We start from the raw sequence: 22,971 nt of genomic DNA on the forward strand, positions 1-22,971 counted from the left end.
TCTTCAGTTCCTGGTCAACATTCCTCAGGCAGGGAGGGCCATGCCCTACGACATGCACACTGCAAACTATTCAGGCCAGGAGGGCCGCAAATTGGTGCCTGGCCTCTAAACGTAAGGGCGGAGGAAGTCGTTAAGCACTGTAAGGTGGATGAATTGACAGCCATGTCTAGACTTGGATTTAGAGGTTACCTTGAGTTCAAAACTCTGGTCAAGACCAAGCAGTTGCATTCTGGAATGCGTTAAGCCGGTGGAGCTACACACTAGGCTCTCTCCTTCAGGATTTTCTTCTCTTGTTGCTTATCCTGACTCAATACCAGTTGCAAGAGCTAACCTGGGTGCTCTTCCCAAACATTTGCTCAGTTAAAATCTTTTGTTCCTCCCCCTAGACGAGTTCAGCACAGGGTAGAAAAATGGCCAGTTTGCTTTTGAGTGCACATGCCCAGCCCTGAGACCTGAAGGGTCCTGTCACTGGCATTTTCATCTTTACTTCACTGGCAGAGGTGTAGATTCAACTCTCCTCTGCTCACCCGAAGCCCATCTTCTCTTTGCAGGGAGACAGACCTGCACTGCTCCATCTCCACGTGGGTTTAGCTGTAAAATTGCACCCTTCTGGGCAGCAGTTAAGTAGGTGAGAAGGTAACACAGACAAAGCTGTTGTTACAGCAATGGCTTTGGACACAATCAGAACCCTTTTCAATAATCAGATTAATAGGAAATGACTTCATCTCCAGGCTTGCCAGTAAGGTCTTCAGCAATCCTAGCTCGAGCCCCTAACTAGTCACTGGATCACACTGTTTTGCCAGCGGAGAAAGAATTTGAATGCTGCTTCAAGTAATAAAGGCATCTGGAGAAATCCAATTACTGGATTATGAGAAGAAAATAGTTTAGCAACTGGAAAAAGAAAAGGAGGGGAAATGGTAGCTGTGCCGGTAATAACTCTCAGGTGTTCAGTCAAACGGAAAGGAATTTACATAGAGTCGGGCCTTATGGCTCTAACCAGGGATGGTGGTCCTCTACCAGGCACACTCATGGGAAAGTGTTCCCTGCTCCAGAATTAACAGTACAAACAAGTTTGCCAGGCTCAGTTTTGTTGGTCACATACAGTTCCTCTCTACACCAGCAGGGAGATTTACCTCCAAGGACCAAAATCATGTTGCAATCTCTATTTACAAGTTGCCCAGAGATGTTGTGGATGCCCCATCCCTGGCTGTCTTCAAGGCCAGGCTGGATGTGGCTTTGAGCAACCTGGTCAAGTGGAAGGTGTCCCTGCCCATGGCAGGGGGGTTGGAACTAGGTGATCTTTAAGGTCCCTTCCAACCCAAACCATTCTATGATTCTATGATTTACCGTGAGAAAACTGCCAAGGGTCTATGCAGACCTTTTAACAGGAAGATGTCCATCCAAAACGGTGTGAGACATCTTCCAAACATTGGTAAAGAGATGAGGAAAACTTGGGGTTTGATTCAAGGGCCACTGGCATCCAGCAACTTCTAAACAACAGGTCTCAGAATCTGTCCACAGTGACTTCTAATTCTCTCCCACACTTCACCTCAGCCAAATTTTCCATGGCATTGCACCTGACTTCATCACAAGTCCAGCCCCACCTATGTCCCACTTACCTATTGTCCTTCTGCACCAGAATTTTATCTCCATCTTCAATCAGGTTCTTCTGCTCTGTCACTCCATAGCTCTCCCTGCAGATCTACACAGAACCAGAAAATCAGTTTTACCAGAAGTAACTAACTTTCAGGCCATATGGCTGCAGAAAGACATAGGGTTCTCTTTCACAGCTGATGGCTGAAACGTGAAGGGTGGGCCAGAGAAAACAGTATATGCAGCACATTTTTGTCTCTGCTCCAAATGCCCTGCATGCTTCACCACCTTTCACCATTTACATGTGCTGTAGGACTGCTAGTAAGCCTAAATGCAAACTCAAAGGAAAGAAGTTATTCTTTTAGGTAAATTTCCTATGAAAGATAAACAAGAGATTAATAACTAAAAAACTGTATTTAACTAAATGCACATGTTCTGGCAAAAAAAGAACACCCTTTTTCATAATAGAAGCTCAGTGGGTTAATTCATCCCCTCTCACTGCAAGATGGCATGGCCACAGACAGCTTCCTGCTTTTGCCTGGCCTGGGATGGCACTAGTACAAACATAGAGTCTGTACAAACAAAACTGGTCATGTGGAGAAAATGCAAAAGGGCCAATTTTCAAGAGGCTCAGATTTTGACATGCAAGGCGAGTTATTAATTTCAAGGTTCAGGGTATTGGTTATTTATTCATTTCAAAGTTTTAGCAGGTGCACCTGTATGTCTTTATATCTCATACAGTATATAGTGCAAGAAAGAGAGTGAGAATGTCCTTTTGTGTGAAGAGAGAAGTATTGTGTTACTGCAAAGGTATTTTTTACAGTCTGCCTTAATCATCATTATGGCTTTGTTACCCCATCCTGAACTGCAGCTCTGACCTGCACATTACAGTCAGACCCAGGTCTGACTCACTCCAGAGGTCAGTTTGATCCAAGAGGCTTTATGTGCTCTCATTCATGAGACAAGGAAATGGACAACACACTCCTAACTCAGCAAGAACTTTCTTCACAGGGCGTAGCAGAGTTTCCTGGTACCTTGTTTTTACCCCAGGCAGGTCCTGGACAGAGAGTCAAGAACCTGGATCAAGCTCAGGATGAACCCATCACCCGCTAATGTTAGAGCATCAGGACTTGAAAGCAAAGACACCGGAATGTGGAAGCTCTTACCCTGCCCGAGTCAGAGAATATTCTCCACATAGCTGGGAGAATAATGATGCCATATCAATTTGAGGTTCTAAATGTTTGCAGGTGATGAGGGATATTCCTGATATTCCAAAATACATCAAGAATTGACATAGTGATGTCAAAGCCTAACTGCCATTTTCAAGGAGGATTCAGGAATCTACCTCTCACTGTCTAGTGTGAGATGTTGGCCACTGGCGTGTAAGTCACATCCCACAGTGACGACAAGGCTGTTTTGAAAACCACTCTGCTCAACCTGTTCACTAGCTCAGTTTGCATGATCACATACAAAAAGAACAAGGGTGTTGACAGCAAAGATCTTTAACAGTAACACAGGGTATGTGCTACAGGCAGAGTTTGGAATAAACCATAATACACATGAATAAGTAGACTGGCTTCAGCTAGGATTCACAGAGCTGGTATGTTAAACGTGTCTTACTGTAAAATTCAGGCAGAATGTCTCTTCTACATCTTCCCCAGGGTAATCTAAAAGTTGCTGAAGACTCCTACATGACAGGAAGGGAAAAGAAATGAGAAAAAAATATCAGAGATTCAAAAAGTCATACCCCTAGAGGGGAAAAGAAATTCAGCAAAAGTAAACAGCATCGTACATCTAGGAAATAGGATTGCAAGAGAGAACCTCTGAGTCACCTGAAAGGGCTAAGAAAGAAATACACCTCACATAAACAGATGCTTTGTTAGAAGCAGGATAAATGCCAGTCCACAGAAATCATCAATATAGTCCACGCCTACCTAGTACATGGACCCCCTTCAATGACCCTGGCCTTAGAACAGAGTTACGTTTCTGGTTCTTAAGGAGTGCTAGATGCTTATGCCACCACCACACAAAGGTCTGAGGGAGTGGAGGAAGAGAGGGTGGTGGATAACATTTTTATCCACATCATGTAGAAAATATTCTTCTGTCCCTCAAAATCCTGCTGCTGTCTTCCTTGCATTTTACCTCATTATTGTTACAGACAGTTGTAGTATTGTGCAGATAAATCAGACAGCAGTCCAGAAGAAACAAAAAAACCAATGTCAGCAGTCAGACAGTGAGGTCTTGACCTCTCAGTGTCAGAGGAAACCTATATCCCCACGCAATTAGGCAGGAAAGATTCAATATGCCATTTAGAAAAAGTCATGCCTTCACTCCAGTCTGGCATGGGAACAGGTCAGAGTTAGACTGGCTCAGGGATGGGACAGTTCATATTCTGGGCTACATCACAAGACATGCAGCAGATCTCCTTGCTAATCCAAGCCTGGCTTGTGGGGAAAGGCCGAGGAGAGGATCTGGGATCATGTATGCAATCACACAACAGAGAGGCAGCCCCCCCACCCCTGTTTTCAAAGCGGTGTGGTAGGTATCTCTTAGCTGTGTTGATATCCAATTTCTGGAGGTCAGGAAGGTGAGTACAGAGGCTAGAGTCTAAGCAGATGGAACTGATGGCTTGTGGGAGAGTCTTACATCAAAATCACCACTGGCTTATGTATTTTCCTAGGATCACAGCCCCCCAAATTAATCAGCTGCTCAGAAGGATCAGGAGGTGTTTCATTGAACAGCTTTTGCCCAGTTTGGAATTTCCTATCCTCATATGGATTGTCTCCCTTCCCAGAAAGACTGCAAATGTTGTTTTTCATACCTTCCTTCTGTAGGGGACAGCTCCTTCAAATCCTCTAGGCTAGGCTTCACATTCAAGAGTTTTTTGTACAGAGCCAAGGGGAAGTGAAGGTCTACCACTGTGAAGTTGTATATTGCAAGGCCGCATATGATGCCAATCAAGTGAAACCAGTTTTGTTCCACAAAACACTGCAAGACACACACAGAAATCCTGATGAGACACACTGTCACGGGTCCAGTGCACAGGAGCCTCTCCCCCACGCACTAAGAACCCAGCCCCTGCTTTTCCAACTGGGACAAAACCAGAGAGGCCCCATCAGGTCCCAGTTTGGTTGTGAATTCCTTGCTGGAGTGTGGCACAAAAGTGAAGATTCAGAAACCAAGCCCTATTGGTTTTGTAAGCCATGAGTAGCTGTGGAAACAGCTGCTTTCCAACTTATCTGCCTTCTGTTGCCTTCTTACATACCTCTGCATTTAGACATTAACAACGTTTTGACGGTTGCTGCCCGCGTTAACGCATTTCCTTGCGGTACAGTTCTCTCCCTACCACTCATCCACCCTGGCAAATACACCAACACTGGTGTTGGCATACTGGCCTTCACTCCTTCACGTATTTACCCTCACACTGGTGTACCAGTCAGAGACTGGCTGCCTATATTCATTAAGTGCTGTAAACACGTGACTCCTTTTCAGTGCTCACACTGTCACTACTCCTAGTGTCAAAAGACTTGCTGGTTTTACAGCATTAACATGAGGACTAATTGCTCTGTAATGCTGTTAACAAGTTACAAAAGGTACCGTGTAATTTCCTTCCTTGTAACATGCAATTAGTAAATTAAAAGGACTCCCACCAGGGCAGCTACACCTTAAGGGAGGACTGAAAACATCACCTTCCATCTTGCTAGCTAGGCAGGTGAAGACAAAAGGACGTAAACCACCACCTCCAGCATAATGCTGTCTGGCAGGTACAGAACTTGTATTCCACACCCTTCCAAAACAACCAACTTCCACTACAAACTCTGTTTCTTACTGGTTAAGAGCTTCCTCACATAAAGCACCAACAAGTTCAGACCCTGAAGGTGACAGTGATGCATGACTAAGTGGATTGGTTACACTTACGTGAACAGCAAGGGAAGCAGAGAGTTCTAATGCCACTACCACCTAAACCTCTCGTTCTGTAAAACAGCACATGATTATCACATTTGTGATAATAAGAGCTCTATTAACTGTCATCTGATACTTCATACAAGTTTTATTATGGGATAAGAAGAGCCAGCTCCTTAACATGCACAATCATCACCATTCTTCTAAAATTAATGGACCTATACTAATTTACACTGACTGAAAATAGAGCTCACATTGTACTGTGGGTGGAAAACGAGAGGAAGATCGTTTCTTTCCCATAGTTTGCCACTGACTCTGTCGTTCAAATGCAGCCTATTATCTCAGCCTGCATGTATAGAGGGCAAGGGCTTACCGTGTCTGAAAACCACAGCAGGTTTGACTCTGGGTAGTAAGTGAACATGCCATAGATGGGGTTGAGGAGTTCTTTTAACAACAGGAGGAAAAATTCCTTTGTCACTCCTCCAGCATCAACAGCTTCCTCACCATCAAAGATGACCTGTAGAAAAAGCAGGTCAGTAACAGGGATGCAGAGCCGAGAACAAGTGAATCAGACACCTTTCTAATTAGGAGCACACAAAGCAGTTTGTCTGACGTGCCCAGGCGCACTGCGACCCACGAGCCTGTTTCAGTACTCTCCTGGAAGGGAGGGAAAGGGAACGGGGGGTGGCAAATGAGGTGTTTGGAAGATGTTTAACTCTTTATGCAAATCATAAGAAACCAGCTGGCCTCCCAACAACAGAAGCAGCAACAGGACAGCAGCTGCTGAATTTTGTCGCAACCTCTCAGAGATAAAACATGTCCTATTTTAAGTGGCCTGTTCCTTCAGAAGAGCAAAACAGAGACTGCATAATACCATAGAAATGTCTCCTCCCCAACCCCTTCTACAGCAGAGACCGGGAAAAGAGAGTAAACCCCCTGCCTGCTTCCTGTGAACTGTCTACTGCCAAAATACTCCAGGAGAGGGAGAGCAGAAAGACAACCCCCGCACTGATCACATCACGTGTCCCTGAGTGCTATACCTATGAAGAAGCCACTGTACACTGCTGAAGTGACTATGTGAAGGGCTGAGAGGCTGCAGAAATGTCACCTGGATAACAGGGTGTAAAAGCTGTGGGGAAAACTTACTTTAAGGGGCTTTTTCAAATCGATGTCTGAATGGATGCTCAACTCCCTTAAAGCATCACCGACTAAGTTGCTCCTGCGGACATGAAGTACCAGGAAAGGGCTTCTGGCCAGCAGAGGCTCCAGGGTGAGAAGCATGAAGACGTTCTGCAAATTTGCACCATTTATGGCAACCTACAAATAAGAGAGAAGTGAAAAACAGCACTGCTCAGCTCTTTTCTTCCTATGGAAGGAAAACATTTAACAACTATATGCCTGGTGTTCCTTCCTTACTCGTTTAGTTCGATTTCCCCAGGGTACAAGGATTACATACTCACTCTGTACAAGTGTGTGTGCACACATGCCTGTCCCCTCACTTCCCACATCAATACTTTTTGAGTCCACTGATCGAGTCACCAAATTTGAGCAACAAATTCCTGAACACTTCCTGACATTAGGCAGGTGAGTGGAGAAAAGAGGCTTTGTTCATGCTCTTTTTCTGTCAAGAAACTCTGTGTGAACACAACCCTGAGAAGAGTCAGAGAGTCTGTGAGGGAAAGCAGTGTTACTGACAGACCAAGCAAGGGGCTGGTTGACAAATGTATGTGGCAAGGCACCGGGGAACCCATCACATACAATTCAACGCCCTCATCTACACGTATTTTCTGGCTTTGGAAAAGGCACAAAGTCCAGTCAAAGCTTTGACTACACATAGTACATTTACATTTTCATGCATTGTGCGCAGTTAGTAGCAAATTCCCATTTGTAAATTCATCCTAAAAGTCAGCTGACCGAGGGACAGAAATCCACTGTAAACTAGGCTTCTTCCATTCCAGCACTCACAGCAGTACTGGTTTCTTTGGCTTTTAAGTCTTTATAAAGATCCTATCTCTCAGAGCAATAAAACCTTTACCAGCCTGCTGCCCTGCCAAGGTAAGGTAGAAACCCTCCTCGCTGCTCAAACTGGACAGCTGGAAATACACAGAAGAGGGTGGCAAAATGAAAGCAGGAGAAGGTGACCCCAGCTTCTGAGAGGAGGCCAAGTCTCCGCTGCCTTGCTGCGGGCTATGCGTTCAAGTGGCCGTAGAAAAGCCAAGAGATGGGTATTACATGGAACCAGCACCAAGGCCACGAGTAACTGAAGATAGTTTTCCACCCTCAAAGAACCTGACAACCAAGGACCTCGGCAAACTCATTTCAGGAGGATGGGATGTAATGTTAGCCCTAGACCCCAGCTGCACTGGATGAGGGACCAGTGAGCAGCCAATGCTCTGTCCCTCCCAGGAGCCACCTGCATGAGCAACACCTGGCGCTGGGAGGTTCACACCGGCATAAAGGCCAGCTGTCCTTGTCACAGCCTGGCTGGGAGCTGGCTCGGCTGCCACCTACAGGGTAAGGGTGCTGGAGCTGAACACCCGCAACGGACACGCTCCTGGAGAGCCTCGGGTCCGCGTCCCTCACTGCAAATGGGTGGGTGAGCTGCTGACAGCAGCTGCTGCTCGCAACCACAGGATCAGGAGTCCGTCTTCAACCCACTTACCTGAAAGCTTGTCTACTTTTCCAGCTTTACAGCTCCTTTTACACCTCCAGCTTTACACATCCCCTTACTTCTTCTACACGGATTATCAAACACTCAAGCACTCCTTCCCTATACAGTTTTAATTTCCACCACGTGCACATCTGGCACTTTTGACATTACCAAACATTTTGAAATGAAAGACACTAAGCACTGCCTCTGCAATACCCAGGACAGAGGTTCTCCAGCTACTCTGCCCTCCTGTATGACAGAAACAGAGTGCTTGCTGTACACACTAACTCCTAACGAACTCTTTTCTTGGCAGGCACCAATGCAAAAGGCAGAAAAAAGGGAATGGGGCAGGAAAACTGGGAGAGAGAAGCATTACCTGCATCTGTAGTTCTGCATCTGTCTGCAACATCTTGGTCTTAGCCTGAGCATCAAAGATGAAAGGATAAGAACAGAGTGTCACAGCATCCTGCAAGAAAGGCAGGTAGATTGGTTCCTCTTTCCAGCTTCCATAGCATTTCTTTAAGTACGAGTAAGGAGAAACAGTTTTCTTACCTGCATGATAGATGGTCTTACTTTCTGTGAAGGAAAAAGAAAACCATGAAAATCTTGTACTCTTTTGAGTGTCTCTGGTTTTTTTTTTTTTGGACAGACTAGTTCAAAGGTGACCCAAAGAAAGTGTTTCTCCTCTGGAACCAACAACCCAGTTTTTTCCTCTTAAAGAAAAGCATGGGAACTTCCTTCCCAAGAAAAGGCACAAGCCTAATTCAAAACCTGCACAAACATAACTAAGAGGACTAAGTGGCACACAGGCCTGTGCTAGCCTGCCATAAGTGAAACTTACTTTTATGAAGAAAACTACCCCCAAGGCAGAGACTATACATAACAGCAAAACAGGAAAGAATAAGGCTACAACATGACAACGTAAGATCACCCCTGCAATGCAAATTACTCCTCTCATTAGCCATATCAATACATTTTAAGCTATTTTTAAGTATCACCATTACATAGATTGGAGTCTATTATTGCTCTGCTCACTAAGAGTGGGCACAGAGCAGCACTATTTAAATGATGAAAAGTGGGGATGGGCGACACAGCACACACCATATTTAGGACGTCCATAAAACCAGAGTTTTACTCTTGCAGCATCCCTTGACAGATGTTTTTTGGTGTTCTCGCACTTGGGAATCCCTTCTCTGCTATAATTAAATAACCTTACTGCCTTCCTACACAGCATATTTCAGCACTCAGTTCAGTTATGTCCTTTCTTACAGATGGGAAAGTGAGGCATGAAAGAGGTGAAGGGTCTTACCCATGATCACCCAGCAGGTTACTGGAAGAGCCAGGAATAGAACCCACATCTCTTCAGTCTTGGTTCAGTTCCCTAGCCAGAACAACACACTGCCTCCTCTTACTGAGCAAGATTTAAAGAAGTAAAGGGTAAAAATTATAATTTTGGAAATACAGGATTTGGCTCCTGAGGTCTTGATTACATTAAAAGGATCCAGTGACTGAATTAATCCCCTTGTGCAAGGGCTGAATGAGAGTCTCATGAATAATGAGACATAGTTACAAGCATTGGGTAAATATTGTTAGCTCCAACACTTTTGACAGCCTCATTTTAAGTCAATTTTGTCAAGCCACCGGGTGCCCAAATCTGACAGACTTAATATACAGATGTTCCTACACTGAATACATTAAACTCCTATTAAGGCTAATAAAAATACACATCTCTACAATCAGAGACAAACATGGACACCTATTTCATGACTAAACAAAAAACCTCTTACCATTCCAGCCTGATGTAAGAACCACATGAGATAATCCTCCTGAATGTCCACCAAGCTGGAAATCTCAGGGATATAAAACTTATCATATTCTACATGTTTAACCTTCTGATTTACCTAGTGAAGAACACAGATTTATTTTTTTTAAAATATGGATATATTCTACATTTTTCTTAGAACACAGAGGTTTGCTTTCATAAAATCTATTACAGCAGCTTGCAACAACAGGCCCCAGAAAGTCTTAAAAAAATACATCGCCCCTTGTATTTCAGTACAAACCAAGAAGAATAGACAAAAACCTCTTTCTGACTTATTTTAGTTCCTCCTGCTCACTCAGAACCAACACAGTGGGAGCAGCAGAAAGCAACATGAGAGAGGTATTTGTGATGCCCCAGTGCACGCAGTCCGGTGGCTCAGCAGCAGCCTCCTTTAGGGCAAATTTTTTCATAGGTTTGAGACAGGGCTAAACAATCTTCAGTAACTTGAATTCAGGGAAACCACTAATATCTTCTCCACGTGGTGTCTTGGTGAACAATGCCCCTGCCAACTGGCAAAGGGAAGACAAGACTGAATCATCCTGAGACCACACACACCCAGGCTTTCCTCTTACCTTGTGGAGTTTCTCCAGAAGTCTAAGAGCAGCTGTAATGTAGCTACTGAACAGGACTGGGATCAACAGTGTCTTTCTTCCACTGAGGAGGTAAACCACTGCGCCTTTATAGAGGTCCACTAGCCTAAGGAAGTATCTTGGGCACACTTGAGACCACCAGTTATCTGGAAAGCAGAAGAATATCAACATAAATCCTGAATTCAAGGCCAGAGTAATCCCTAAATAAGGGGTTACAGCTGAAAATAGGGGAACACACCTAATGAATGTTTAAAAAACCTTCCCTATTCTCTCACTGTATCAACAGGAAAGTGAGCAAAGAGTCAGCTAGATACCAGAAACTGAAAAGCAGTTCCCTTTCTGCTCTCATACAGCCACCCCAGCCAGCAGCGAGCCCCAATCCCTGATCAGTGTGAGAGCCTGAATCCAAGGCTTTTCACCTTCAAGACGTTGTTTGAAGTATCTTGTATTCAATATACTGTGATCTTACATGCAAACTGTTGTCTTTCATGAGTGTTCAGAAGGAGGTTGCTTGGGCAATTCTCCGTAGTACCACATACTTTTCTAGCAGGTGTCAGAGTGTGTCACCTGGCACATCTGCACTACAGGTCTGAACCCACCCCCCGCCCTTAGAAAGGCCAATTTTTTTCTTGCCAAGGACAGGGAACCCTTACCTCTCCCCTGAAGGGACCCTGACTATTAGCTTCTTTGCTAGAACCAATCCACCTGCAAAGCAGAAGCTGGAGTCTGGGGAACGATCATGCCAACTGTTAGAAACAAACACCAAATTATCCTCTTAAGTGTCAGCACAATAACAGATTCTGGCAGGCAAAAGCATGAGAATCCTTTACATTTCTGTATGCTCACAATCACACTGGACTACATATGCTGAGCAGAGGAGGAAACTTGGTTGCAAAGACTCTTCAAATTTTTTTTAAAAAATCACTACACCTCAAAATAGATTTCACTAAAGCAATGTTCCTGGAGGCCTGAACACATTACATGGTATTTTACATGATAATGGGAGAGTTAGTAGAAGAGAACCTTAAGAAACAGAGTAAGATAACAAGAAAAGTCATAGCTTAACAAACACGAGTAACAATCATTAAGCAGCATATGTTCTGTTTAGCTCCAAATGAGCTTATAGGAAGTAATAATAGCAGAATTAAGAAGGTTCAAAAGTGGAAGAGCTGGGGTGTTCAGCTTGGTCACAGATCAGCCAATAGGTTTTTCTGCACGTTATATAGGATGAGGTAACTTTATATTATATTTAGTATATTCTTTCACTGACCTTATACAAAAAGAATATTCTAATGTGGATAAATTTAAGAAAATAAGATCATTTCATCTATGTTCACAGAGAGGCAGGAAAATTTATCTGGAACTGAGTCTCTGAATTTAGGAAAACTAGACAAGGTAAATTAGATTAACCTCAGCAGTAAGTGTCCTTTGAAATTATACTTTAATTCAAATTAAAACAATTTTAACCTGAATTTTCTCTCTCATTTATTATCCATGCCACCATAAATTTTACATGTTTTACATTACTGTAACTAACTTCTCATGTCTTACCTGTATGGCACATTCTTCGTCTCCTCACAGTTCATGTTTAAAATTCAAATTTTATGTTTAGATTTCTTTTACATGGGTACATAGGTTACGGAGCGAGGATTCCTTGAATGCTTTTGGTTCCCAGCTGCTTTTTAGAGGTGCCTGCTTCATAACAACACTATACCACAAATAACACCCAATTATCATTGCAGCCGTTGCAACAGAAAAATTAAACCAACACAAAAATGTGACTGAAAACCCTAAAGGCACCACGTTGTGTCCCAGCTGGATTCTGAGAACAACATGCATCTTAAATTCCAGCCTCTTACCAAGAACTTTGCTGGGGTTGGTATCTAGGCGCAGAATAGCCATTGCTAGAGGAAGCGTTAACGTGATATAATACTTTGAGTCTTGGAAGGGTGGGAATTCAGGGAGAATCAGATAGATCCTCATTGCCTCAACATCTGGTGGTGAGCTGGACAGCTGAGGAATCAGAAAACTTTCAAAGCTCTTCAGTATCTAGAGGAAAACAAGACAAAAGAAGGCCACTTATCCTGGGCAATAGAGCACCTACAGTGTAGATGTGTAAGAACTGATGAAATCGAGCACACTCAGCATGGGTGGACGTGACAGTCTTAAGAACACCCCATAGGACAGGACTTAACTCTGATTTTTCCAAAATGAGGTTAGTTACCCCTCTTGTTAAGGTCACATCCCTGCTTTAAAAGTCAATGCCAGAGTAAAAAAAAAAAAACCAAAACCAACTGTAAAAATTACAGCTAAAAATGGCATGGGGAACAAACCAAATTTTATCTCACAGCTCTGGACTCACGAAAGAAATCCTCTGAGTTAGAATAAATTATACAAACATAAAGCATTCAACTCCTGACAGGCAATAAATGAGCACAGTCATTATTTACAAGTCTAACATATACAGAATTAATCTCAGCAGCCATTTTGGGTATTAAATGCCATTTAAAACCAAGTCTTAGAGGCACGTTCTGAGAAGGTGAAAATCAGCCCAGGTCAGTGGAGAAGTATCCGCTGATACCATGAAGGTTCTGGCCTGCAGATTTACAATACAGCCCTTCCTCAAAAAAGCTGCTATTACTTAGCTGCGTGTTAGAGAGACAAAGCCTTTATCTCCCCTCTGAATACCCAAAATCCCAGAAGTGTAATACCTGGTCTAGGAGAATGGAGTGCTGAGAGTTCATCAGCTTCTCAAACAGCACTCTGGTGGAGTTCAGATCAATCCCTGGGATCTTTGGACTGGTTTTAAAATGTTCATCGATTCTTAAAGAAAAAAAATCCAGACAGACAGGCTTAAGTTCAAGGAAGAGCCACCATTACCTGTGTATTGGCATGGCCTGAGTACAAGCAATGGAGAAACGATCAGTTCTAGGGAATTAATCAGACTAGAAACAAAGCAGAAGTTGGAATCTTCTTTCTAAAGATAAGCTGGACAACTCTCCCTCCTGAACTACTCTAGGCCTTGGTTAGGGTTGGGATTCTTACATAGGAACACTTTACTGAAGTCTTTGATTTCCCCAGGACCCCTTCACTGACCTAAGAGCCTGCCTAGACAGGCTGGACCGCTTGAAAACCTACAAATATCTCACACATGTATCAGTATCATCTGTGTTGTCTTTGTATACACTACTGTTAGAGCAAAATCGCTTTCATCTCACCCAGAAAGAAAGAGAAGAGTGATGCATAAGATGACATTGACTGCTATACAAGGGAACACCAGTTGAGGGTTTGTGAATGAGTAGCTTTTTGGCAATTCCATTCAAATTTTCTAGAACTAACAAATGACCACAATCAAAACACAGGACAGCTGTGAGAACAGCCTTCTCATGGTCTTTAGTTGCAACAAACACATGCTGCCTTTTCTGCTGTGCTTGAAAGGCTGTATAGGCTACCTGTGTAAGAGTGGTAACGAAGGCAAGCCTGCGAAGGACAAGAGCCTAAACAGCCAGATCTAGCAATGCTGAATGTCCAGGCCAGCAGGTGAGTTACCTAGCTCAGTATCTAGAGCATGATCAGCATCTGCAGCAGAGGCTCTCAGCACCACTGTCTGCAGTAAAGCTGCACATAAAACCTTGCAGTTGCTAGTGAAAAAGGTCATTGCTACAACTCCATTGACCTCGAGGATTTCTCACGTCTGTCGTTACTCATCTGAGACTGTGCTGTATTAGACACTCTGAAGGAAAAGGTAGCTACTAAGAATGCATTTGCCAGTTTGCTGGTGTGGCTATAGCAGTACGAGAAGCTAAACATAGCCTGCCGTAGTAGAATGGCTATTTCCGTAACAGCACAGACACCAGGGTGGAAGTAGCTCCTCAGAGTCACTGTGGTACAGAGCGCTCCAGGCTATGATGTGCAGAAGTAGCACTGGAGTGTGCCCACTCACACAGCCACAGAAAATCTGCTTTTCTGTCTAATCCTGGGTACCGCAACACTCTCTTGCAAACAGGCTTATATGGAGGGATATACTCCTGTATTTCTGTCAGGTACACTGGGACAGAAGGCTTCACATACAAAGGTACACTAAAGCCTCACTTCAGTGTATGGTGGCTTTAAAATTTATCATTCATTTGGTCAAAGATCTTCTGTACAAGTTAAGTCCTGCACTAGCCAAGGTATCATTAAAGTGGAAGGAGAACTGCACTGGGGTGCAGTATGATGAAGTAATAAAATCTACTCATTTCCACATTCAAAGGAGACATGGGACTATTTACAGTGACTCAACAACTTGGATATCTCAACAAGCATTTTAAACCAACATGACAACTCTCCTGATGTAGTAACACGCTGCCTTGTCACAACACTGAAGAAGAAACCATTGGACAAGCAGAGAGATGCAAGAATAATGAGTAAATTGTTTTTTTCTTTTTGAAGTTGCTCTTGGAAAATATTATTCAAGGATTACTCAGAGCAACTAAGCTTTTTTTCACCTAGTTACAGGTCATTGACTCATCACAGCACCATAAAAAAAATTTTCCTCCTCCTCATCTTATGCTGTTACCTCCCCAACATTTACAGACACAGGAAACACAATCCTTCCCAACCCACAGCCTTTGACTCAGCTATGCATATTCCACCTATTGTCAGTTACACCCATCTGAAATTCCTGCTTTTGTAAGCAGGAGCACAAAACTTCCCACAACTGATGTCACCTGAAAGGACATGCTGCCCCATGTTAACAGCTTCCATGCTGCTCCACATGTTATTTTTCAAGAGCAGCCTGTGTTGAAGTATACCTCCAAACACAGCAGCCACCACCAGCCACCCCAGCTGGGCAAGAGACTCTTCAGATACCTGGTATCACTCATTTCTCTTAATATCATACTCCTATCCCTCTCTTTTAAAGATGTTGATATTTTTCTTTATGAAATGAGTAAGAGTTGTGACAACTCCAAGGAATCTGTGCTGCTTACAGTGCACTCACCATGCACTTTCAGACCATTTGCCTTCCTTACCCAGCTCTGACCACCCCCCTCTTTAGTGGACACTCTCTGCCCCATCTCCTGTCTGATCAGAAAAAAATCAAATCCCACTGCATCAGTGAGCGAAGCAAAGGGATTCCAGTCTGCCCCAAGGGAAAGCCACACTTCTAGACTCCGTTTGTCACTTACTTCTTTTCCAAGAAGCTTCCATTCCAGCAGGCAGCTGAGGACAGTATCTGAACAACATTACTGTGTGCAGCAGGAAGACAAAAGGAAACAGAGACAGAGGTTATGAACTGATGTTCCAGCAAACCTCTTCAGCTCTCTTCCCTTCCTCCTATGGGAACCAGTGTCAGGATCACCCCTTCAGAGACACAGAGGGTAAGTGGTTCACTCAGGATCATGTAATGTCCACTCTTGGAAAGGCGGGATGTTAGCAGTGCCTGCTTTCCACCTATTCTGCCCTTCTAACAGCAAGCACACAGGGGAAGGAATTTAATCACTCTGTTCACAAGTTCCTGCTGCTTTTCATGAATTCTAAGCACACAACAAAAGACAACTTTAAAATCCCTTTCCCACCCACCATTTGCAATGTTCTGAGGCAGCATCAAATTCCTCTGGTTTTGCTCAGCAGCTCTAACCTGGCAGCCTCATGACTGGCAACTGTCCTCCCCTTGGATACGACCAAGAACCGCACTTGAAAAGGCTGCTAAGTTTCAAGTGAAAGCATGGCACGGAAGCCAACAAAATTATTTAAATAAGACTTTCAACAAAAGGCTTGTCCAGTGCCACAATACCTACTTGACAGAATTAGAACTGTTCTTTTCTAAAAGCTTTTGCCTCCAGACATCTATAGTTTCATCATTTATTAAACAGGTGTAACGTGTTTCATTTATGGTCCGGAAATCATCAGCAGGCAAGGAATTCTGTGAGAAGATACATATTTCAGCAAAGACAAGGCTGGTAAAACAGTTCCTTCTTATTGATAATCTGTTTCCTATATACAGCTGATAGCTTCTGTAGTGTGGTCTCTGAATAGGTTTGGTGAGGAAGCTGTGGCATTACTAAGAAGTCCAAAATGAAAAGCATGGAAAAAACCCCAAGATCATCGTGAAATCCATTTTTTAAAAGAGGAAAAGAAAAAAAACAAGGTATCATTTCCTTAAATGTACTAAAGCCCTCTTAAATACTACCATATATAGCTACAGGCTTAGTACATTAATTCTAAATCTATTTCCATGCCTCAAAAGTGTGTGTCAAACACTTCTTGAAAGAAATAAGAAGACAGAAGCAGAAAAAATACTTCAGCATTCAGCCCTCCATCCAGCATATCTCGACAAAACCCCAGTGTCTGTGTTCCACGGTCCTACACTTTAATCACACAGACCCCAGTATCTTGGGAAGAAAGCAGCCCTTCGCTTCCAATCTGCAAAGGAGATTGGACTCCCCTCCCTGCTGATCAAACTGAAATCAATGTCTTCCAAACAGCTCTTTGACATGTCTCTAGAGGAAGGCAAATCCCTGTAACAACTGTCATTGTTGGCAAGGTTCATAAGGCAGAATGGATGCCAAAGCAACACTTCATTTTCAGGAGATATCACCAAAACCAAAAGCTGCACTGGGACAGGTGGGACAGGAGAGCAGACTTCAGAAGATGATTCATTTGTTTTACCTCATATTTGGAGCAAAGCACAAATGTTTGGTCTCCTCCAGAGAAGATATGTTTAACAATGTGATATTTACAGGCGTCTGTTGAAGAGAGAGAGGTGGTTATGTTAGAGGCTGTCCAATGCAAGTCCCTACTGTGCCTTTTCCTCCACATCTGCAGTGCCAGCGTCTCAGGCTTTACACTACAAGGAGCACCTGGGTCTCTTGAAGGTCAGGCTGAAATCAGTTTGAACTCAAGCACTTTGAAAGATACATGGGGCCTGGCAGGAGTGAAAGGTTGTAATTTTTAAATTGCAATAGCGATTTTAAAGAGAAACCAAAGCCCTTGGAGATCAGTATTAATCCAATTTCATGAAGGCTCAAGATCACCAAATATTGAGTTCTGCCATGAAAAGAGAAAGGAAGAGGGCGCACATTAACAGAGAGTGCAAGAGGTCACCCAATAATTCCCATCGTGCATTTGGGACAGGAGGATGGGTGTCTTTTGCTATTTCAAGAACTTCTGCAGAACAACGTCAAAATGTCTTTCGACAGCCATGGGTGAAATGGAGTTATTTATGTCCATTTGTGACTCCAAACTGTGCATAGAACGTACCAGGTTTCCCTGAGAGTTGCCCATTGTGAGCTGCCCAGTGACCCTTGACGGGAGAGGGACACTTAACGTTGCAAGTGTGCCCCATTCCCAGCTGGCCTCTTGTTCCGCAGCCAAATGCATAGATCATTCCTGAAGAAGGCACGAAGGCTAAAGTGTGATGTCTGTAACAGAGATGGGTACAGAATTTGGGCCATGTTTAACAATTCAAAGCAAAAAAAAAAAGAAGACAAACACAGCCTACAACTTAGTCACAGTTCCCCTAGGCCACAAGCTGGTGCAAAGCAGCATCTTTACACTAGCACCAGTGTTCAGTTTTTGCCACCTGATGGCACTAGATTATGGGATGGAACTCTAGGCAGAAGTGACAAAGAGCAGCTTGTGCCAGCATACGGCTGGTATCAGGTCCACAGACAGAATTAGCTTAGTCATTTGCTAAACCTGTACATACCAAAAGCCAACACCACAGCACCAGTGTTACTAAGTCTCTTTTAGTGAAAGAGGCTGGAAACTTGCAACCAAGGGGGCTGCTGCTCTAAAGTCTTGCTGAATTAAGATGAAAGGGTATCTTTTACCAGGTTACAGCACAGGGAACAACACCAATTAAAAAACAACCTCCTTTAGAGGGCCTTAAAATTCTCATGGGAAGTAAAATTTAAATTAACTTAGTTTTGACACATAAGATGCAGAAGCAAGATTATTTCTCCTGTTTACAAGATACTGTCAGCACTAACCTCCACCAAAGATAATTCCTGACTGCACACAGGACTCACCTTCCACAAGCAATCTGGGATACTTCACTGCCCATTAGCTCAAGAACTCTTCGGGGGTTCACTTCATCATTCATGGAATCATGTCCCAGTTGCCCACAGGAACCTGCACCGAACGTGAACACCCCTCCACTCTGTTAGCAAATCAAACAGCACATTCTCCATTTAGGGACCCATAACCCAGCAGTATGTCTCTGACTCCAGTTTCAACACAAGCCCAAGCCTAGGCAGAGACTGCTGAGAATTTCCAAAGGATTCAGAAAAGATACCTGGGTTCTGCTAATGCAGCTTCCAAATAACCACCTTGCCACCCATCAGAGAGTAACAGCATTTTTTTTTAGATATGGCTACAACAGACAAGCTTCCTCCCACCATCGCCAGACGAGTCTGAAATCCCAACAGGTTTAAACATGGCCAAGTAGGCCCCATTTCCACAACACTTTACACCCATCTCTGTCACCTGCTGATCAAAACGACTGTGACCTTCTTTGAACAACAGCTTCTACAGAATGAATCTTATACAATGGTGTTTCTCTCACAGGAATCCCAAAGCCAGGTGTATAATTCATTTTACAGTGGAAGACACTGAGGCAACACAAAAGGCAGCAACACCTAGGAAGTGGCAGAGGCAAGGCAAGAACTAAGCAGTGATCTTCCAAAATCCTACCTCTGTCCCCTGTCCACTAAACTATACACTGCTTGGAAACAGCAGGTTTGGAACTGAAAATCTCTAGTAAATGCTGTGAGTGACTGCTAATGTTTCATTTAAACACTCATCGGTTTTGACTTGCATGTTACCCTGATGCACAAGGTCACTGTCTTCCAACAAAACGCTATCTTCACCCCTCTGGATGTATGTTTGTTAGTTTTTGCTCAAAGCTAGTTTCTTAGAGCAATTCACCTGAGTTTTACTATTCATTGTCATGGATTAACATCTTCATCTTCAAAACCAGTGATGGATAACATTGGCAATAAATCTCAGAATACATTATAAGATGACTATACTTTTCTATTTAGTTTTTTACTGGACTCAGATGGAATACAGTAGGTCAATCTGTTCTTTTCTACCATCACCCAGGAAACTAATGTGAAACCATCAGGCAGGCGAGACTGCAGCCAGGGTTCCCAGGTTAGCATCTTTACCTTTGTCAGAACTGCTGTGTGTTCCTCTCCACAGCTGATGTAAACAACCTTCTGAGACCGCAACAGCTTCACATGACAAGGGGATTCTCGGTCTGCATTGAAGAAGACAAAGGAGCCGTTTCATAAACACAAACATAAATGTGAGAAAACCACTGACAGACTGATTTTTCGTATGTGGCCTATGTGCACAGAGAAAGCTTTAACAACTGTGGGAGAAACACCGACGTCCTTGAGTACTTTACTGCTGCTTTCCCCCTCCAATTCTTAAAAGATTTGTCCTGGCTCGAAGAAAATTGTCCAGAGCAAGAATGCAATTACTGAGAGTCTTGTATAAACTCAACATGCACTTGCAGTTTGGGAGGTATGATCAGTGCAGCCTAGCTACGCCCACCTTCAGCCCCATGCTCCATTCTAGACTCCTCACTCATAACTGCAAACGTTTGTTTCCAAAACATTGCCTAGACCTTTTCCACGCAGAACAATCCTGACACGTGTGTTGCACTAGTGTCTCCCACACCAAGGTGAATCCCAAGGTGTATTTAAATGCCTAGCCTTCCTTTTGTTGTCAGCCTTTAAGATGATCCTCCTAGTTGCAAAGGCTAATCACTGTCAACCGTTAAATGATGCTCTTCTTCACTCTGACATTCGAGTCATTAAAAGTGGGTCTCACGAGGACGGATACGCTGAGCCAGCTTACATGTTTTACTGATGTAAAAATAAAACTGAAGCTAAGCATTTCCAGGACCAGTAGGCACCCCAAAACAGTTAGATAAAGAGGAGCAGCTGCTTACTTCATACCAACAATAAAATCAGGTTCCTACCTACAGAAGTTGCCCTTTTTTAATACTCTCACCCAAGGATTTGACAGGTGCTTTTTTTCTGGGTGGTGAAAGGAAAATGGTCACATTTTCATGTATTTAGAAATGAGAGCAGATTTTTCATTTACTTTGTTCTGTACTTTAGCACTCTGATCTTTATTTTGACAGAAATGGCACTTCTACAGCATAATTGTTTAAATAATAGTGCTGAAGAATACCCATTTTTGTAGATTTTGTTGTTCATATTCACAAAGTCTAATTCACACTGTCGTACTATGATTCACTTACCATAAATAGCACGTATTTACTACAGTACCATGCATTGTGGGGTAAGCACAGTATGACCCCTGGCCAACACAGCTCCAGAAGCAGATGCCCCTTACATGTTAATTTAAGATTAGCCCCATGTCAAAGCAAGCCTCTCATATAAACTGCAGCTTTGTTGAAGTTATAGTATAATTTATCTATCTAGGAGTATAATTTACATACCATTTTACATGGAAAGAACATGGCTGCTGTTACATTAGATCAGGTCTAGCTTACATACAGTACCAGAAAATAGACCTAGAGCGTTTTTGAGAGAACCTAAGATATGCTGCAAGACAACTGTGTTTCATATTTCTAAAAGCGCAAAGCAGATGAAATTATGAACCTCCTTTGCTACACTAGAGGCTGGTTTTGAGTAATTGCTTTAAGTAAGTTTCAGTTGGTAGGGTGGGTTGTCAAAATGCATCATTCCATTTTCAGTACACAAAATGAGAGGAAACACTTTTCTCTTGCAACATACAGTGTTTATACGTTACTACATTACACAACATACCATTTTCAAATACATACACCTTGTGTACTTATGCAAAATAAAGCTATTTTACCATTTATACCATGCAAAATAAATTACCTATGCACGCTAGGTATCACATCCACACTCAGTAAGCTGCCTAGATATTTAAAGCTACTCAGCAACTATGTAAAAAACGATAAGGAGGTTGATGTGAAGCTCCAAAGAAAACCTTTCACTCACTAGCTTTTGCAAATAAAAAGTTAAGACTGTGTTAAAAACAAGCAGGGGAGTTCTGAGCTTTTCAGACTAGTGGTAATGTCTCATACACTCTTCAGCCTCATTTATAAACCTATCTTCAAGTCTGTTGATGGCTAGGCTTCACTGAAAACGACCACCTGAAAAAAAACTACCATTGACCCTGTGCATCTAGAAAATTGTGCAAGAAATAAACTAGGTAACATTTTATAATACTGAAATATCCTGTGTTGCCATCGTTACGTAGCATGCTGATGCTCACCAGTCAAAATGTGTACGCAAACAAGGTGTTGGGTTCAGCCTGCTGTTCCGCAGGGAGAGCCTCTACTCCACACCAGCTTCAAATAAAACATGGGCAACGCATTTTTGAGAAGAGGAAGAAAGAATACGAGCACTTGCTTTGATGCCCACGTGTGGGCACAACACTCACATTTGAAAGATCTTTCTTCTTGACCTCCCTCACAAGAGGAAAAAACAAATGTTTCTGTTTCTACTAAGTATGAAAAACCTGCAGAGTCCATCAGAGACTGTTCCTCTGCCCTCTCCTCCCAAAAGCAGTTGCTGAGGGTTACATATCCACTCAATAAAAATACACTGTCAATGAGAAAAGAGACACTAGGCCAAAAAAGTCCATCATTCTTTCACCTAGGAGCATCATTTCAATACCTCGTTCATCACTTAGTCCCAGCTGTCCGGAGCTGTTCCTTCCCCAGCCAAACACAGCTCCTGACAGGGAGAGGGCAAAACTGTGGGCTCCACCTGCAGCAACCTGAGCCAAAGGGATCCCATCGAGAGACTTGACACGTTGTGGACTGGCTTGGGAGGGACATTCTTTGCCCAAGCCCAACTGACCATAGCTGTTCTGCCCCCATGTGAAGAACTGGCCATCTGAAACAAGGAAAGAACGAGAATGGCAAGTAAAAGCCGGTCAACAGAAAAGCAAGTTTCTCAAAATGAACAAGAACCGGTGCCAAGGGTTTTGCTTCCACGTGTGGGGGAAAAAAAAAGTCAAGCAAGTCATTCTTTGCTGAAATAAAGCACAGTCTGAAGCCACCAGGAAAATAAACAGACGTGCAACTAAGTGCAAATTACAACATCAGACTGGGGTGATTTAAACAGCGTAATGAAAAACAGTCCATGTGTTGCATACTGAATAGTAATAGCCAAGGATAATTTCAACACAAATAAATTAATTACACACATTTTTCTCCATCAAGATGGAAAGCTTTTAAGTGTTCCTGCCATCATTCACCAGTGAGAGAGTGTGTGGCCTGTCTGTAATGTTTCCTTTCTTGACAGCACTGGCAAAGCTCTTCTTCAATATTCATGGTACCTGACCCATTTTAAAGCCTCCCATTTGGCCTGAAAGCAGTTGGGACAGGGATGTCCTTGGTTTATTATGCAGAA

At 43.2% G+C, this 22,971-nt stretch overlaps 1 protein-coding gene across 1 annotated transcript in view; it reads right to left on the reverse strand.

Annotated features, from left to right (window-relative positions):
* The window catches only part of LOC104502679 (probable E3 ubiquitin-protein ligase HERC3), a 45,371-nt gene that overhangs the window by 5,685 nt on the left and 16,715 nt on the right, over positions 1 to 22,971 (reverse strand). Inside the window, exons 4-21 of the mRNA XM_010152270.1 lie at positions 22,231 to 22,452; positions 19,711 to 19,802; positions 18,571 to 18,701; positions 17,801 to 17,961; positions 17,210 to 17,286; positions 16,339 to 16,463; positions 15,727 to 15,786; positions 13,270 to 13,381; positions 12,418 to 12,607; positions 10,541 to 10,704; positions 9,934 to 10,047; positions 8,699 to 8,722; positions 8,523 to 8,612; positions 6,643 to 6,813; positions 5,870 to 6,013; positions 4,415 to 4,581; positions 3,214 to 3,280; positions 1,620 to 1,702 (exon numbers count right to left, since the gene is read on the reverse strand). Coding sequence (XP_010150572.1) covers positions 1,620 to 1,702; positions 3,214 to 3,280; positions 4,415 to 4,581; positions 5,870 to 6,013; positions 6,643 to 6,813; positions 8,523 to 8,612; positions 8,699 to 8,722; positions 9,934 to 10,047; positions 10,541 to 10,704; positions 12,418 to 12,607; positions 13,270 to 13,381; positions 15,727 to 15,786; positions 16,339 to 16,463; positions 17,210 to 17,286; positions 17,801 to 17,961; positions 18,571 to 18,701; positions 19,711 to 19,802; positions 22,231 to 22,452 — 2,194 coding nt within the window. The remainder of the gene's footprint in view (positions 1 to 1,619; positions 1,703 to 3,213; positions 3,281 to 4,414; positions 4,582 to 5,869; positions 6,014 to 6,642; positions 6,814 to 8,522; positions 8,613 to 8,698; positions 8,723 to 9,933; positions 10,048 to 10,540; positions 10,705 to 12,417; positions 12,608 to 13,269; positions 13,382 to 15,726; positions 15,787 to 16,338; positions 16,464 to 17,209; positions 17,287 to 17,800; positions 17,962 to 18,570; positions 18,702 to 19,710; positions 19,803 to 22,230; positions 22,453 to 22,971) is intronic.

This window comes from Eurypyga helias, unplaced genomic scaffold (genome assembly GCF_000690775.1).
Source record: "Eurypyga helias isolate BGI_N326 unplaced genomic scaffold, ASM69077v1 scaffold13645, whole genome shotgun sequence".
Classification (NCBI taxonomy): Eukaryota; Metazoa; Chordata; class Aves; order Eurypygiformes; family Eurypygidae; genus Eurypyga; species Eurypyga helias.